We start from the raw sequence: 17,642 nt of genomic DNA on the forward strand, positions 1-17,642 counted from the left end.
TTTCCAGTTACCTCCCACTTTTTAAAAAAACATGCCTGTAAAATGCTGACCTGAGATGAAATATCATTCCTGCCGAAATCATGCACAATGTTAATAGGCTCTGGATCCACAGTGCTTCTTACCAGTATAAAGCAGTTACAAATGTACTCTAAAGTCCCTTGGCCTGAAAGTTATGGGATTGTGTTTCCCATTTTTAGAGCACCTGCAGGGATGAGTGGAGATGAACTACTCACTTTGCATTCACAAAGCAGATTTTTCACTTACTGCCAAAGCATGTCACCTAAATTTACATATTTATATATAGAGTACATATATATATATTTGTGGTTAAAAATGCTAATCATGCAACATTTTAAACTCTGCTTTATGTAGGAGAACTTTTCATTGTGGAAACCGCCCACTTTCCTGCTTTACTGCTTCTCTCTTTCCAGCGTTCACTTAAAATTACATAATAATGTATCATAATGGCTCACCATTTTCCACTGAAACCAGTTTACCACAGAAACTGAACAAGTCCTAGCATGTGATAGTAATTAGTATGCTACTGTATATGCTAGGCTTAAGCTATAGTTACATGAGAAAAACCACATCATATGGTGATTAAATGTTTTAATATTAATAATATTTTTTCCCAGAGACTCTGCATTCACATTAACTTCAATTTAAAAGTAAAACCAAGAATTCTGACCTATCAAACAGCTATAAACTGCCCAACTCATAAAAGTATGTAAATCAACAAAAAATCTCAAACGTGAACGGATGTGAATATGTGAGAAATCCTGCAGGATTAAGCAAATGGAGAGCCTAAGTATGTAGGAAATCAACCAGTTATTGTTAGAAAAGGTTTGAAATTATTAAATTAAACCAAACACTTTAGTCTTCTTTTACATTTTCACTGCTCACTGTGGGATTTGTCCTGTGCAGATCCTCTATTGGCACAGAACCAAGGCAGTTTTAAAGATTATTTTTTGTTGTCGAAACAAGTTTAGGTATGTATCTCTAGGGAAATTCAAGGTCAGTTTTGCTGATTTTATTGTTTTTTATTTATTTTATTTTTTTTTATTGATCAACAGAGGCAAGAAAATATTGGTGTCGATAAAAAATAAGTAAATGTTTTTTTCCTGGAAAGTAACTATTTAATTACAGTAATACTCAAATAAATTTAAATATACAAAATAAAACATAATAATAACAAAGTACTTAAGAATTGTCCACCCATGCTAATGTGCTATATATATATATATATATATATATATATATATATATATATATATATATATATATATATATGCAGTGGATGATGTATAATAATAAAAGATGATGATGTGAAATGACATGATGACATTTCCTCTTTATGTGCAGTGTGTGTTAATGTCCATTAAATAGTAGTTATTCTAAATTAATGATGCCTTTGTGAAGGAACTTCTCAGAGTGTCTTTGTGCTTACTCTCAGGTTCTGAGAGCGCTTTGCTGACCAGAATGGATAATTTTTCTCACTTAATCTATACGCCAATACATGCAAATATCCTACACGTCAGAGAAAGCTTATGCAATGGTATATTCAGCTGAATGTGCTAGTGTTTGGTCCTGTTTGTATAATAACAATGTTACCTAACAGAATACTTCTTATTCTGCTTTAAATAAACAAAGTGCATGAGATTGCTGTGAGGCAATTCAAATGATAGAAATGCTGCTGTGCCTCTATGTGACCTACAGAGATTTCATTTGATGCACCTGCTCCACTGTAGTCCCACTGTATTAAACAGAAATGTGGATTCAACCAAATGAACATCTAGCATTAAATGAAACTGGGCTTCTCAGAAACAGCTATATACACCACACAAGTAACTGTTCTAAAATTGTATAGGAACTGCTGTATTTATGGCAACATTCAAAAACCATGTAATGTTTTTCTCTTTTCCGGTATTACAAAACATAGAGTATGGAGACTGAATGGATGATTCACAGCAAATTCAGCCAACTTTTCGCACCATGTCAGATCTGACAACCAAACTTATCCATTTTATTATACATATGTTTATTCTGTGTATGTGAAATTTTGACATGTCATGCATGCAGCTTGTCATATCTGTGCTCTTACACCTGGCAAAGGTAAAAACACTGACATTCGAAGCAGCTATTATGTTGGGCTAAATCTATAGTATACACTAATTATATATTTAGCATTTGCTTACTTTGTAGTTAATATACTAATTGTGTAGTATTTTAAACTTTAAACTTTTTTGAGTAGGCCGAATTTGTCTCTTGGGAACAATTTTCACATTTGTTCACAATTACACAAACATTTAGCCAGTAATTTTCCCAGTGTATGTTATTCCAGTTTCGATTGTGTGACTGTCTTTGTTTGCCAAGTGTATCATGTTTAAGTTTATCGCATGATCCTCAACTGAGTTTTGACTTTGACTTTCTGAACTGAACTTTTTGAAGTTCTGAACTGCAATTGCATCTTTCTCAATTTACTGTTTAGACAGAAACTGCCCTCACTGATCTTCATACTTAAGAGTAGAGCCTGAGACTGACACATGAGGGCAGACTGAATATGTATGTACTAAAAATGAATATATCTGAATATGAATTAAACTAATTTTTATTTTTTTTATACTAAAATAAGATATAGGACAACGAAAAATAATTCTACTCACTCACTGTGACTAATATTTAGAGATCACCAGGGCTGCATTCAGAATTTCTATAAGAGCCTGCAGATTTAATCTCAAACCCATTTGATTTTGTGAAAATAGCTGCAATAATTGAAGACATACAGTACATATCCATTTTGGAAATTAATTCTAGACTCAGTATCAGAAAGTAATAGGTCCCAATCATTATGATGAACTCATGCTAAATTCTACATTAATATAAGCATACTAAACATGATCAAACCATTGGTTAATAAACAGACTGTAAGGAATTATTTCTCTCATCTGCTGCTTGGGCAGGATCTCTATCATCTGCCGCTTGGACGGGATTTCTGAGCCCCTCTCCCTCTGCTTCGGTTTCTTTTCTCCACAAGGCCTTGGGGAAGTCTCAATGAAACACGCCAGTCAGTCTTTCAAAGAGAAGTCAAACTTTATTATGTCAAACATGAATATATAGTAGTACAAAAAAGGAAGGACATAATGTGGGTGTGGAGCTTAATGCTAGTATCTGTAGAAGATACCTTGACTGTTATCATGAAGCAGGAAACCTCCCAGCTGCAGTATCATGTTTTTCATAACTTCTTTCATAGCAGATAGCAGTGCTAAGGAGAGGAGGTTATGTATGCTAAGGTCAAGCTGTGTGTGTGTGTGTGTGTGTATGTGAGTGTGTGTAAGAAAAGAACATTGTGCTTTGTACAGAACGTCAACATTATCAGAAAAGTATTTTATACAATTATTCTCACACAGACCTAGCCCCTCACTTTCCTGATACTAGAAATGGTTGCTCAGCAGTTGGGCTCATACTTGCATAGGAACTATATTCAAGTCAGCACTGATTAAATTGATAAATGACCTATGATTGGCTTACTATGGAGTTGTGTTGCTTGTGCTTAGTGCAGGATTTGATACTATAGATCGCAGTCTTCTAGATAACATTGAAATATGATATCAGCTTACCCTGCTATGCTCAAGAAAACTGCTGACATTTACAAAAGGACAATAGACAACTTCCTCTTATATAATTTTAGTAAGACAGTGGCCACAGAAAGCAAAATGTAATATTTAGATTATGCAGTAATTGTTTAGAATTTGCAATAATTCTTGATAAAAGGGTTCACAAACTTTCAAGCAACACTGTATATATATATATATATATATATATGATAAACAACACTCAGAATTGCATACAAAACCAATAAAAGGGCTTTAAGACTAGCTGTATGCATTTTTATAAAATTAGAAACATGTTGCAAGGGGAATATGTAAAGCTAAAGCAGTATATAAAAATCATTTATACTGGTTACTATAACAGAAAACATTTATTTGTATATACGTTCTATACTCTGTGATCAGAAGTTAAAAAATTCAAAATAAAGGTGAATAGTATACAATAGAAGCATTAATTCACAGTAATGCATTTTAACTCTGAAATAGAAAAAAGATAAGTTAGGCCATAATCTGCTGAGTGATTACAGTAGCACCGCTGCCAGCTCGAGCGCGAGTTTTAATTTCACGTGACATTTGGCACCAGGCACAGGTGTAGCAGCAACACACTGTACAGAAATCATCACAACATGAGCCCTGAGAAAGAGAGAGAGAGAGAGAGAGAGAGAGAGATTAGTGATTTAATACTTTCCCACTATTTAATCATCATTCTCACCTCCAATACTTCCTTATTTAGTTATTATGTAATTAATTTTAATGTAATTAATTTTAGTGAGTTTTAAAAACCCTTAGAAATACATATGTCCACTAAGGTTAGCGCTGTGGTCTCTGGAGGAGCCTGAGATGGTACTGACCCACTAAAAAAAAATTTGTACCTCCTACTGAAGCTGGCAGCTGATAGGTTATTTGGTTATCAATAATATAAAGTATGTTCTGTTAATGTTTTAAGCAAGAATGTGGAAGCAGAATTAAGAGGTCTAAGTATTATCTCAGCATAACAATGCCCCTATGCATACAGCAAGGTCCATGAAAACATGGTTCCTCAAGATCTTGAGTGACCTGCACCAAGCCCTGACCTCATCCTCAAGGAATGGTCTCTTTATCTGCAATAGACCTCAATAATGATCTTGTGAATGAGTACAAAGGCCCACAGTCGAACTCCAGGAAGTAGTGGAATGCCTTCCAGGAGGTTATTATAACAGCAAAGAGTGGACTAAATTATAAAACAAACATGGGTGTGATGGTTTGATGTTCACAAATGACTCCACATTTGGTACAATGCCCAGTGTAGTTCTACAGGAAATTAGTATTGACACAAAGGTGTCCATAAAGTAATGAGTTAGGTCATGTTAACAAAGATGCATGCTCCTGGAAAAGCATAATAAAACATATTTCAGCCTAACATCTTCACTTTGACATATTCACTACAATTTAATGTTAATTGTTTAATATTGATATAAGCTGCTAAATGCTCAGATGGCACATCAGCATTAATAATTCACCCAATATTATTCTGCAGCACCACCGAATTTCAGGATTCCTTTAACTGCTAAAATCATTTGCTGCTTTACTTTATCTGTGTGTAACAATGTCATATTACTAACATGAAAGTCAATTTTTAAATAATTAGCAGTGGCTGTTTTTCTAATTACTAGTACTATTGGGTTGTTCACTCAAAACTATTTCCTCTCTGTGAGGTGAAAGTAATTGTGGTTAAATGCAGATGCATCCTTTATTTCAAAAATAAATCATCAGAACAACAACAAACAGCCACAGGTACCCTGACTGTAACTATGAATGTTACTATTATGTCTATTACTTCTATGCAAGATTTATGTTTGTGTCTTACATGAATGCCGTAGCGCTCTCTTATCTTGCTACGAAGGCAGCAGGAGACAATCAGACAGCAGTCCAAAAGAGGCATGCAGAAACACCATCCAAACTGAGAAGCAGTCTGACACTGCATACATGGGAAACACCACAGAGCACAGCAACCTGCAAAACACACAGATACAGTGCCAGTGAATTAATCACTAAAAGTGACATAGTAGCCAGTAGCATTCTCATAGCATAAGTATTTAGGCAAAGGACACAGAAGGTGCCCTGGCGAGACTGTGCACAAAGTATCTGATGTGTCAGTGGTTACAATAAAAACTGGGCAAGTTAAGTTAAATATGGAATTTTTTCTAGAAAACATACCGACATGGTTTACCTGCTACCAAGTGAAGAATAGAAATCAGTTCTTCATTATTTGAATAGAGCTTGAAACCTGAAAATACCACAACCATGCGTGTGTGACTGAGACCCCAAGGGAGCAAAAAAAAAATAATTTGTTAGCTGATTTCCCCTGTCTGTATGTGATCAGACCAAATCTTGTAGCAGTTACTGGCATGGTAAAGGTCTCTGTATCATGCAAATCAAATCTCAGTTTAGTCTCTAACTAGAACATTAACAGGTGTTTAAAAAGAATCTCTATTCTAGCTGTATTGAGAGCTTCAGTAAAGCCTTTGAGCTTCTTATTAGTTGAACAGACCTGGCTAGAGAGTTCCTTCTCTTTGTGCTTTTTGCTTCGTTATATTGTATGAGGTATAAACTATTAGAAGAGTCTCTTGCAAAAGAAGATAAAGTCAACCCCAATTACTCTCAAGTACAGTCATGTCAAGAAGCTTTTATTGTCATTTCAACCATATATATCTGATGCAGTACATAGTGAAACGAGACAACGTTTCTCCAGGACCCTGGTGCTACATAGAACATAAAACAGAGCTACATAGAACAAAAGTACGTTAGTCTGCACACCACATAAAGGGCATCTGTGCAACCTTGTGCAAAGAGTGGGAGACAAAAAATATAGAAATCTGAACAAGAAGGTTCTTTTTAAACATATCTACACATAATGTAATGGCAGCAGTATTGAAATGTGGTGTGCAAAACAGCAATTTACTGAATGTGCATGGTCTGTGCATGGGGAATTTTAGGCATGGCTAAACAGTAAAATGACTTACAAGTGCTCATATCAGAGCAGCAGTCACAGATGCCTGTAGTCCAGGTCCCGGAACTGTATCCTGTGTGAGACACCACTGTGGTAACCTGCTGTTGGACTGCCATGACTAATAAGAAAAACAGTGAAAATTTAAGATCAGTTATGGCTACAACCTAAACAGAAACTTATCTAGAATCGAGTCAAAAATTAACATATACAATAAAACTCTATTAAAGATGATCTAAGATGTAATTCAGAACATTAATTGCAGCCTACAAGGTAATGGAAAAGCAATGAGGAAACTTCCTGCGTATGAAGCTGAATATTTCCATAGTAAAATAGAGATAGTGGATTGGCAACTGTTAATAAGTTTTTTACACGCTGTTCACTACAGCAGTATGCATGCACTCATGGACTTTATCCTCTAAGTCTAGACTGCAACCACGATAGATAGACAATAATTCATTTTAAAAAGCAATTAAAAACACAAAGTGTTTCAAGGATGAAAGCAAGGCGATGCCGCACCTCAGGCACTGCCATTTTACATAATGAAGAGGAAATTTTGCAGAGCACTGCTTCCTTGAGCAGACCTTTCTTCACCTGAGTAACTAAGTATCTGAGTCTTTAGTGGAAGTGGGATGTTGTCCAAACTTTTGTACATGCCATGACTACAGTTTGGTTTTCAAATATTACTTTTGAAAACAGATTCTATTTCAAAAGTCATCAAAACATGTGATTTGGCAAAGGATGCTTATACTTTTTGGGGAGAAAAAAAGTAGGTTATGTGATTTAAGTGGTTGTATTAAATGGGGGAAGAAGGATAATCTCAATAGGCCTTAAATGTGCTACATAAAATCCTATATATGTAATATGTACAATCCTAATATCTACATATAATCTACAGTTAAACCCTAACGGTGTACTTACCTTTCCTGCTTAACTAGAAAAAAAATCGTTTGACTGTCTGAACAAATACTGAGGTCTTTGTTTGTTCAGTATGAACCGAAATCAAGTCTTATCCCGCACGAAAATGTGCTATGATAAAGAATAGAGGAGAATAAAAATGGCAGTTAACATTTATGATGTAACTGTATTTTCTGAAACACAGACTATACTAGCAAAAACAATTGTAGTTTAAATTTGTAAACTGAGTAAAATATGTAAAACTTTCAACCAAAAGATAAATATCTACAAGTGCAGTAAAAGTAAGAGATAAATGAAAAGTGTTTCAAAGCTCTTACCTTTCTTTTGTCTGTGGGCTTCAGTGCTGTATATCTCAGAAATGAAACTTCTAAGAAAGAATGTCGAAAGCACACAGAGCCAGTAGAGGTTGTAAAGTTTGTGATCCACCCACATCCAAGACGTCAGAACAGTCTGAGTCTCTGTGCACTGTGCAGCTTCTAGGTATTAAACATGTTTAGTGTAAACAGAGACAAAACTTCTATATTATGTGCAAGGAGGTGATGAGCTTTAAATATGATCACACCACAAGTCACAAAACTTAAAACACCTTTTCAACGGTTTATTAGATTTATTCACTTGTAGCTTGTGTAGAATGTGGGTTCTTTTGTTGGATTTTTTTTTTCCCAGATAAGTTTTCAGTTTACGTTTCTGTTAGCTTTCGTTTCTGCTGAAACAGGAAAGGGGGGTGAAGTGCACTGGTGCATAACAGGTCAAGTTCCAAATTAAACACATGCAAATCAGCATCCTTACAGTTACATACAGTTTCAGTTTGAATACAGAGAAATATCTAAAACATTTTAATAAAGATTTTTTGTTCACAGTATTAGTCGATGCTGTAATGGCAGCTTATTCAAAAAATATGACAGCCAGACAGAAAGGTTCCACATTCAGCCTTAAAATTAAGCAAAATACATGTGATGAGACTTTGCATGCTGTTATGTTTGTACTGTATGCTGTTATTGTTATCAACTGTTATCAACTCCTGAAGCGCGGTGAGAAAATGCATACTCCACACATTCAGGGAGGAGTCGGATATCAAAATCCGAGCCCTGGAGGTACAAGGCAAATGTGGTAACCATTAAACCACTGGGGTTGCGGCTGCTGCTGTTGTTGTTGTAGGACACAGTGGATTAGTAGTTAGCTCATATGCCTCGCATTTGCGTGGTTAGTATATTCTTCCCAGTCTCCAGGATGACTGACATCTCTAAACGGGGGGATGTGATTGCCTAGTTTTTAAGGTGTTGGGCTACCAATCGGAAGGTTGTGAGTTCGATTCCCACGTCCACCAAGCTGCCACTGCTGGGCCCTGAGAAAGGCCCTTAACCCTCAATTGCTCAGTTGTGTAAAAATGAGATAAAATGTAAGTCGCTCTGGATAAGGGCATCTGCTAAATGCTGTAAATGTAAACTGCAGTGTGTGTGTGCGATTATGCCTTGCAGTGGATTTTGGCAGATGAACATGAAGATGAGAAAGTTGAACTTGCCCCTATGGTGTGCAGGTTTTGTGCGTGGCGAGTGTAGAATGTGTTTTAGCGGTCTGTGTTGTGGTGGAGCACGAGAATATTGTCTCTGCCTCACAAATTGATTGTGCATTTGTGATTCTTTTAATGATATTGACAAAGTAAGAAAACTGACTCAGAAAGGAATAATAAATAGTGAACTTTTAATTTTTCCCTGTTCCCCATCCACAAAAGGCATACTGTCAAATGTCTTTCATTTCATTTCAGATGAAATAACTGGTAAAGAAAAAATGGCTTGGTAGGAGATGCAGACATCTGTTGCAGATGTTTGGGCCTGCCCTGGGAAGCAGGGTGATCTCAGTGTTCCTGAGTGACTGGGGCAGAATGCAGCTGAGCCTGCTGGGTTTGTTTCCCCTGCAGCTACAGTTCAGCCAGCAGCTGAGGTCCCCCGGGGCTCCTGCTGCACCTGAACTGAAGTAAAATGAGCCACAAACCCATCCTGCAGCCCAGCCTCAGCTGAACCAGCCGTTGAGAAGCCATGCTCAGCTGAACCGGACTGGGAAAAAACTGTTCCTGGTTTCTGGCAGGTGCAGGCACTGAGGGGAACAGCCATTGCTTGCAAACACCGGCCACTAAACCAGTGCAGGGGATGGTGGGAGACATGTTACATGGTTAGAAGGGACAAGGAAAGAAACAAGATATGCACTGAACAATAAGGAGTTTTTAAGAACCGAATAGCTAAATGGCTAAAGAATATTGCAATAGAATAGTCTTAGCCTGACCACAAACAGTTTCTACATGATGTGAAACATTTTAGAAGAGAAGGAGCTTTTATCGATGTGGAAATCTTTTGTCTGAAGTAGCTGATAGCCGATAACTAATAAAATGAATGCTTTGATGATGACTAGTATAATGTGTGGTGTTTTATGTTGGAGAGGTTTGTTTTGTTTTTTATTATTTATATAGTTATTTTTTTAATAAATGGAATTCACATTGCGAGTCAAAAGCAGAAGTGCATAGATGTTGTAATGTTGCAGGAAACCCACAGAGATATCAGTAAAGCTGCTGATTGGAGTGAAGTGCAATGGGTTGCTGATTTTAAGCCATAACACTTTGCACGCAATTTTGCTCCTTGTTCTTATTCAGTAAAGAAAAAAATTTAATGGGAGCCTTAAAAAAATGAAACGTTTTCTATGAGAATGAGGTGTTTGTTTTTATCTGTGTGTACACATCTGTGTGTACACCAGTGCATTGGAGAGAATGAGCTTTTTAGATAAGATGATTAATGTGAATGCTGTCTGTAACACTAGTTGACTAGTATAATGTGTGATGTTTTATGATGGAGAGGTTTGTTTTGTTTTTTATTTATATAAATATTTTTTAAATAAATGGAATTAGGATTGCGAGTCTCAATCTTATTGAAGCTAAGTTATGTTAACATGTGAAACAGAAGTGCATTGATGTTGTCATGGTACAGGAAACCCACAAAGATATCAGTAAAACTGCTGATTGCTGTGGAGTGAAATGGGTTGCTGATTTTAAGTATTAACACAACACTAAGTGGTGAAGTTGCCTTGCAATTTGCATTTCCTTGTTCTTATTCAGTAAAGAAAATAATTTAATGGGAGCCTTTTAAAATTAAAAGCTTGAAAATTAGAAGCATGAAAATGAGGTGTTTGACCCACACAGTATCTCATGTGGCTTCCCATGTGTGCCTGTGTAAGATGATGGAGGCCCTTGAGTTAAGCAATATATGGAGAAATTTTAATTAAAAAACAGAGATAGTACATATTGACCCACATTATAGACAACACACTCTCCCTGGCAAGATTGAATCGGTTTTAAACCTCAAATGACATTTTTTTTTTTTTTTTTTTACTAAAAACACTTTCAACATCACAAGAGACATTGTTATATCACTGAACGCTGTGGAGATAGAAATATTGGAACTCCAGCATTTGGTGGCCACAAAAGATCCAGAGAATACACACAGGACAGGGGGTTACAGTACAGGGGGTACAGTAGAGGGGTTACAATACAGGGGGTTACAGTAGAGGGGGTAAAGTAGAGGGGTTACAGTACAGGGGTTACAGTACAGGGGTTACAGGACAGGGGTTACAGGACAGGGGGTTACAGTACAGGGGGTACAGTAGAGGGGTTACAATACAGGGGGTTACAGTAGAGGGGGTAAAGTAGAGGGGTTACAGTACAGGGGGTACAGTAGAGGGGTTACAGTACAGGGGTTTCAGTACAGGGGGTGCAGTAGAGGGGTTACAGTACAGGGGGTACAGTACAGGGGGTACAGTAGAGGGGTTACAGTACAGGGGGTAAAGTAGAGGGGTTACAGTACAGGGGGTACAATAGAGGGGTTACAGTACAGGGGTTACAGTACAGGGGGTACAGTAGAGGGGTTACAGTACAGGGGTTACAGTACAGGGGTTACAGAACAGGGGGTACAGTAGATGGGTTACAGTACAGGGGTTACAGTACAGGGCTTACAGTAGAGGGGTTACAGTACAGGGGGTACAGTAGAGGGGTTACAATACAGGGGGTACAGTAGAGGGGGTACAGTATAGAGGTTACAGTACAGGAGGTTACAGTAGAGGGGTTACAGTACAGGGGGTACAATAGAGGGGTTACAGTACAGGAGGTTGCAGTAGAGGTTTTACAGTAGAGGGGTTACAGTAGAGGGGTTACAGTACAGGGAGTTATAGTAGAGGGGTTACAGTAGAGGGGTTACAGTACAGGGGTTATAGTAGAGGGGTTACAGTACAGGGGGTAAAGGACAGGTTTTTTTTCTTTTCAACAAATATCACTATTGTTCTGAATTGACTCCAAATGTGTGTCTTTTTCTTACTTAAAATGTTATACTTTATAGTTGGATTCTGCGTCATTAGTGAACAAATGTGAGTGAGATAGGACGAAAACAAGAAAGAAAACAATTAGGACATTTCGAACATATAGGAGATTGAGCACAGTGCAGCAAATAACACATTGCACAAAGCCAGTACAGGGCGCTGCATCATATATACACCGCTTCGCTGTGTGTGTGTGTGTGTGTGTGTGTGTGTGTGTGTGTGTGTGTGTGTGTGCAGGGGCGCCCCCAAGGGGTGGCCAGTGGTGGAAAATGAAGCACACGCTGCAGCCACCAAAAAAGATTGTTAGAAATCTTAGAAATATAGAAATGGTCGTAGATAGACATATGAAAGAAAGAATTGATTTTGGACCAATTTTAACCAAAAACGTTATGGACTACAACTTTAATGTCATATTGTTACATTAACCAGAAACAAAACTAAACAAGTATAACACACACTACACTGATTTTTTGGTGCCACCCCAAGATTTGCTGTGGCCTCCTCTGGCCACCCCTATTAAAACTTTCTTTTTGCATCACTGTGTGTGTGTGTGTGTGCGTGTGTGTGTGTGTATGTGTGTGCGCGCGTGTGTGTGTGTGTGTGTGTGTGCATGTATGTGTGTGTATGTGTGCATGTATGTGTGTGTGTGTGTGTGTGCGTGTGTGTGTGTGTGCATGTATGTGTGTGTTTGTGTGTGTGTGCGTGTATTTGTGTGCGCGCGTGTGAGTGTGTGTGCGTGTGTGTGTGTGTGTGCGTGTATGTGTGTGTGTGAAAGAGAGAGTGAGAGAGAGAGAGATAATCAGAGCCGATCGGCCCTATACGCTCACTACACAAGTTGCGTTGGGCCCCGCAAATTACGCAAGGCCCCGCCTCCCCTGCCTCATTTTACAGGGCGTGTTAATGTTTACTGTGTAGATGACAATATGAAGCAGAGCTATTCATCTGGCCATGAAAAGAGAAAAAAGAAACAAAATGAGAGTGAAATGCAAGAACAGCAATCAGGTAAATTTGTGTTCTCTTCAAGTTTGATGTCAGCAAGAGCAGCTGATGTGATTCTGTCTCTAGTCTCTAAATTAGCTGTGCAGTGCTGCCAGTGCAAGTGTGAATGTGTGGCAAATGGTTTACATGGCTCATGGGTCAGGTAGGAGGGCAGAAAAAAATTAATTCTTAGCAGAATTTTGCTTAGGGCCCCAGGGAGGGTCAGGATCGGCTCTGGAGTTAATAACTGTGTAGAATGTGTTTTAGTGGTCTGTGTTGTGGTGAGAGAATATTGCCTCTGCCTCACGAATTAAAAGTGCATTTGTGATTCTTTTAATGATATTGACAAAGTAAGAAAACTGACTGAGAAAGGAATAATTAACTCAGATTAAATAGTGAACTTGAATTAATTTTTCCCCTCAGTTCCCCATCCACAAAAGGCATACTGTCAAATGTCTCTCATTTCATTTCAGATGAAATATCTGGTAAAAAAAAAAAAAAAAAAAAAGGCTTGGTAGGAGTGAATGGTCTACTTAACCCTGTAATACCCAAATATAGAAAAAAAAATAGCAAAACATTTTTTTACCTCTCATATATTGTTTTAGGAGGTCTCTGATGTAGAAATGAAATATTTTTTTCCATTTTTTTTTACATTTTAGTAAGTTTTTAGGGAAATGTTGTAATAGATGGTGATAAGTCTGCATACCAGCAGGAGGTGAAGTGGCTGGTGTTATTGTGCAGTCACAACAGTCTAGAGCTAAACACCCTCAAAACTGTGGAGATGATAGTGGACTTTAGGAAAGACCCCTCAACACTACTCCCCCTCTCAATATCCAACAGCCCGGTGTCATCTGTGGAGGCCTTCAAGTTTCTTGAAACTACCATTTCCCAAGACCTGAAATGGGATTGCAACATAAACTCTATCATCAAAAAGGCCCAGCAGAGGATGTACTTTCTACGTCAATTAAGGAAGTACGGTCTGCCACAGGAGCTGTTGATGCAGTTCTACACTGCAGTCATTGAATCTGTCCTGTGCACATCCATCACCATCTGGTTTGGTGCAGCAACAAAACAGGACAGGAACAGACTGCAAAACACAGTAAAAACAGCAGAATAAATAATATGTGCCCCCCTGCCCACTCCCCAGGACTTGTAGGATACAAGAACCAGAAACCGGGCAGGAAAAATCACTACTGACCCTTCACACCCTGGACACAACCTCTTTCAGCTCCTCCCTTCTGGCAGGTGCTACAGAACTTTGCTTACTAAAACTGCCAGAAACAGGAACAGTTTCTTTCCCCAGGCAATCACCCTGATCAATAACTCACCATAATTATATTCCCTGCTTCATATCTACAAGTACTGCATTATCAGGACTGTCAGTCATCACATTATCCGTATATGTTACACACAATACTGCTGCACAAAAGCATAATATTACACAATATTTTTATTTGCACTACCATACACTCACTCACACTTTATGTACATAACTGACCAGTCATATATTCATTCATTCATTCATTCATCTTCTACCGCTTATCCGAACTACCTCGGGTCACGGGGAGCCTGTCCCTATCTCAGGCGTCATCGGGCATCAAGGCAGGATACCCCCTGGACGGAGTGCCAACCCATCGCAGGGCACACACACACTCTCATTCACTCACACAATCACACATTAGGGACAATTTTTCAGAGATGCCAATCAACCTACCATGCATGTCTTTGGACCTGGGGAGGAAACCGGAGTACCCGGAGGAAACCCCCGAGGCACGGGGAGAACATGCAAACTCCACACACACAAGGTGGAGGCGGGAATCAAACCCCGACCCTGGAGGTGTGAGGCGAACGTGCTAACCACTAAGCCACCGTGCCTACATATTTAATACTCATACTGTATATATTGTATCACATCGTCTGCATGGTCTTGTATCGTCTGTATTATCTTTTCTTGTATAGTATAGTGTTATTTATGTCTGTACTTTCAAGAGTCACAAACAGCTGGAACTAAATTCCTTGTGTGTGTCAACACACTTGGCCAATAAACCTAATTCTGATTGCAACGTTGGTCCTAGTTAGGAGCAGAGTTTCTGTATTTGTACTCACTTTGTCAGAACAGATATACAGAGCATTTAAGCATTCATTTGCAGGGTTGATTGCTTACTTAGCCCCATAACAGTATATATCATGAGTAATAATCACACAACAATCATATTTTATTATGAATAAGAATTTATTAATGAAAATATTGAAAAAACCCTGTATTTATAAAACTTTTTCTTCTGTAACTTTCAGTGTGGTTTGTATGAAGTCTGTGTTTACTTGCAGTGACAGTCCCTAAGACAGTTCTTTTCATCTGAGAAGCACTGATGAACAATGCACTTGCTACACAGTGTGTTTGTGTATCCATTATTGCAGTGTCTGCAACGTCCTCTCTTCGTCTAGGATATGTGCAATCATGTCTTTGCGTACATCAAGTGGGGGGTGGTCCGATGACCTCTTGGCTGGGGGACTCACATCTGTTGAGGATGGTCTCTTCTGAGGATCCAAAGTGCTCCCTGGTGTCATCTTCTGTGTGAATGTGTTTGTCTTCCCTGAACATGGTCGCCCTCTCTTGGGTGTTGTGTTGTGTGTGTTCACCAGGATAAGAGAGGTTGCAAGTTGTGCCTGAAACTGTCTCCTGTTCAGTATCTCTTTCTTAGTTATCTTCAGAGCTCTACAGTCCCGCTTGTCAAGGATCCTGGCGTTAATCACAGCAAGGATGATGGTGTGCCAGAAGATGTAAATGTACCAGCGGTGGGATTTCATGGGGAACTTGTACTTGGCAGCAAATGAGTCCAACAAATCCACACCTACCATGTGTTTGTTGTAGGTACCAACCATTTAAGGCCTCTCAACATCAATGATGGTTTTGGTGGAATTGTCCCAGCGCTGAATCTTCTGCACAGGTTCTGGTCCAGCAAAGGGTGACACAAGTGTGACCGCTCAGTGCAGATGTTGTGGTTCCCCTCCACTCGGACATCAAAGCTTCCTCTCCCCCTTTTCTTCAAGCTCTTTTCATCTTCAGGGTTGCAGTTGGGTAGGCGTATCTGCTGTTCCCACATAATGGATTCCACACTCAGGGAGCTTGACTACCAATGGGACACCGGTGAAGTAGTTGTCTGCGTAGATCATGTAGTTTTGACCCTCTGGAAGTGTGGAGGTGAGATTCATCACAACATAACCTGGCAGTCCAAGTTCAGATTTGGCTTGTCGTATTCCATCTACACTCCTTTGTTAGAAAAATAAATAAATAAATGAATAATACATATGGGTCTTATATTGTAGTAGATAAACTGAAAGAATAGACAGGGTGGTAGTAGACCATGTGTCTTAGAGATCAAAGTATTATCATTCCATTGCAAATTCTAATCAAATTCCACTACTACATTCAAACAATACTGTCTGGCTGGCTATTATGCTCTCTACTTATCATACTAAAAGGAACACATGCATCCCCCCAGAGCACTTACAGGTTCATATTCAAGACCATTTACACCTGTCCCTGAACAATGCAACAGGCATCCCCCAAAAAATCCAGAACATTCAGAGCCTGCTTGTCTATCTCCTAATGCTATAAACTGCTACTTGGGCAACACTCATAAAAAATCTCAGAACCGTTTAGACGTTAAATAACAAACAAAAAACTACAGAGATACAGGGAGTTTCAGATACTGCTCTAGATGATGGAGTTTCAAATACCACATACAATTTATTCTTGTGTTTAATTATGGTCTAATCTAAACTAAGTACAAATTTAACAGAAAAGCACATTTAGAACTAAGTTACAATGAATTATCTAACAGTTTCACATATAGTAACATCTAACATTTCAATTTGTGACCATGTGAGAAGTGCCGAGTTCTTATATAATGTGTAAGGAGCACAGGCTATTTTGACTACCACTCTGGCCCGACGTTGTAGAATTACAACACAGACTTAACAAGATCTAACTTAAATTTATGTTTTCCAAAATAAATAAATATGTATGTGTTCTAGACATTGTAATAAACACAAAAAAAATGTGAGGAATTTTACTTACTTGAATCTTGACTAATCCAGTCATGCAAAAAAGTGGAGATGAGCTCAACGCGAAATTTGCAGGTAGAGTGAGTTCATGGCCAGATGACCGGACCTATAAACACTTCTTCTATCCAACAGCATTATGAGAACAAACAATAGAACCCATTAACTATGTAAACGTGGTCTTGAGAAGAAAAAAAACATTCGCAGGCCTTTTTTTTTAAATTGTTAAAAGTGATGTTGTAATTCTGCAACAGTGGGATTTATAGGGTTAAGAAATCCCCCCTCGGTTGTAAAGTCTCCACTGGTCAAACACTTTGTGTCTTTTAGGAGAATTTTTATGGTTTTAAAAGAAGGAGTGGAAGAGCTAAATGCTGTTTTAAAATGTATTTATTTTTTAATTTGTGTCTTCTGATGCAGACATCTGTTGCAGATGTTTGGGCCTGCCCTGGGAAGCAGGGTGATCGCAGTGTTCCTGAGTGACTGGGGCAGAACGCAGCTGAGCCTGTTGGGTTTGTTTCCCCTGCAGCTACAGTTCAGCCAGCAGCTGAGGTCCCCCGGGGCTCCTGCTGCACCTGAACTGAAGTAAAATGAGCCACAAACCCATCCTGCAAAGATATGCGCTGAACAATAAGGAGTTTCTAAGAACCGAATAGCTAAATGGCTAAAGAATATTGCAATAGAATAGTCTTAGCCTGACCACAAACAGTTTCTACATGATGTGAAACATTTTA

The 17,642-nt window shown here is 38.5% G+C and overlaps 2 protein-coding genes across 2 annotated transcripts in view; both read right to left on the reverse strand.

Annotated features, from left to right (window-relative positions):
- Nucleotides 1–17,642, reverse strand: part of si:dkey-33c9.6 (active breakpoint cluster region-related protein) — a 72,956-nt gene that overhangs the window by 25,950 nt on the left and 29,364 nt on the right. The gene's annotated exons all lie outside the window — the stretch shown is intronic.
- On the reverse strand, nt 3,072–7,988 carry ponzr1 (plac8 onzin related protein 1). The gene is made up of 4 exons (XM_060874711.1): nt 7,830–7,988; nt 6,611–6,715; nt 5,455–5,600; nt 3,072–4,241 (listed from the first exon to the last, which is right to left on the reverse strand). Exons 1-4 carry the CDS (start codon nt 7,942–7,944, stop codon nt 4,107–4,109), a joined length of 501 nt encoding a protein of 166 aa, XP_060730694.1. The 5' UTR covers nt 7,945–7,988; the 3' UTR covers nt 3,072–4,106.

Source organism: Tachysurus vachellii, chromosome 7, assembly GCF_030014155.1.
Source record: "Tachysurus vachellii isolate PV-2020 chromosome 7, HZAU_Pvac_v1, whole genome shotgun sequence".
Classification (NCBI taxonomy): Eukaryota; Metazoa; Chordata; class Actinopteri; order Siluriformes; family Bagridae; genus Tachysurus; species Tachysurus vachellii.

What these genes read in the sequence shown, in the direction of transcription:
- ponzr1 (XM_060874711.1), bottom strand. Translation starts at nt 7,944, where the DNA reads ATGTGGGTGGATCACAAACTTTACAACCTCTACTGGCTCTGTGTGCTT. An exon ending in AGCCCACAGACAAAAGAAAG is followed by an intron (nt 6,716 to 7,829) that starts GTAAGAGCTTTG and finishes TTTTCTTATTAG; the next exon opens with TCATGGCAGTCCAACAGCAG. An exon ending in GAGAGCGCTACGGCATTCAT is followed by an intron (nt 4,242 to 5,454) that starts GTAAGACACAAA and finishes TCTCTTTCTCAG; the next exon opens with GGCTCATGTTGTGATGATTT.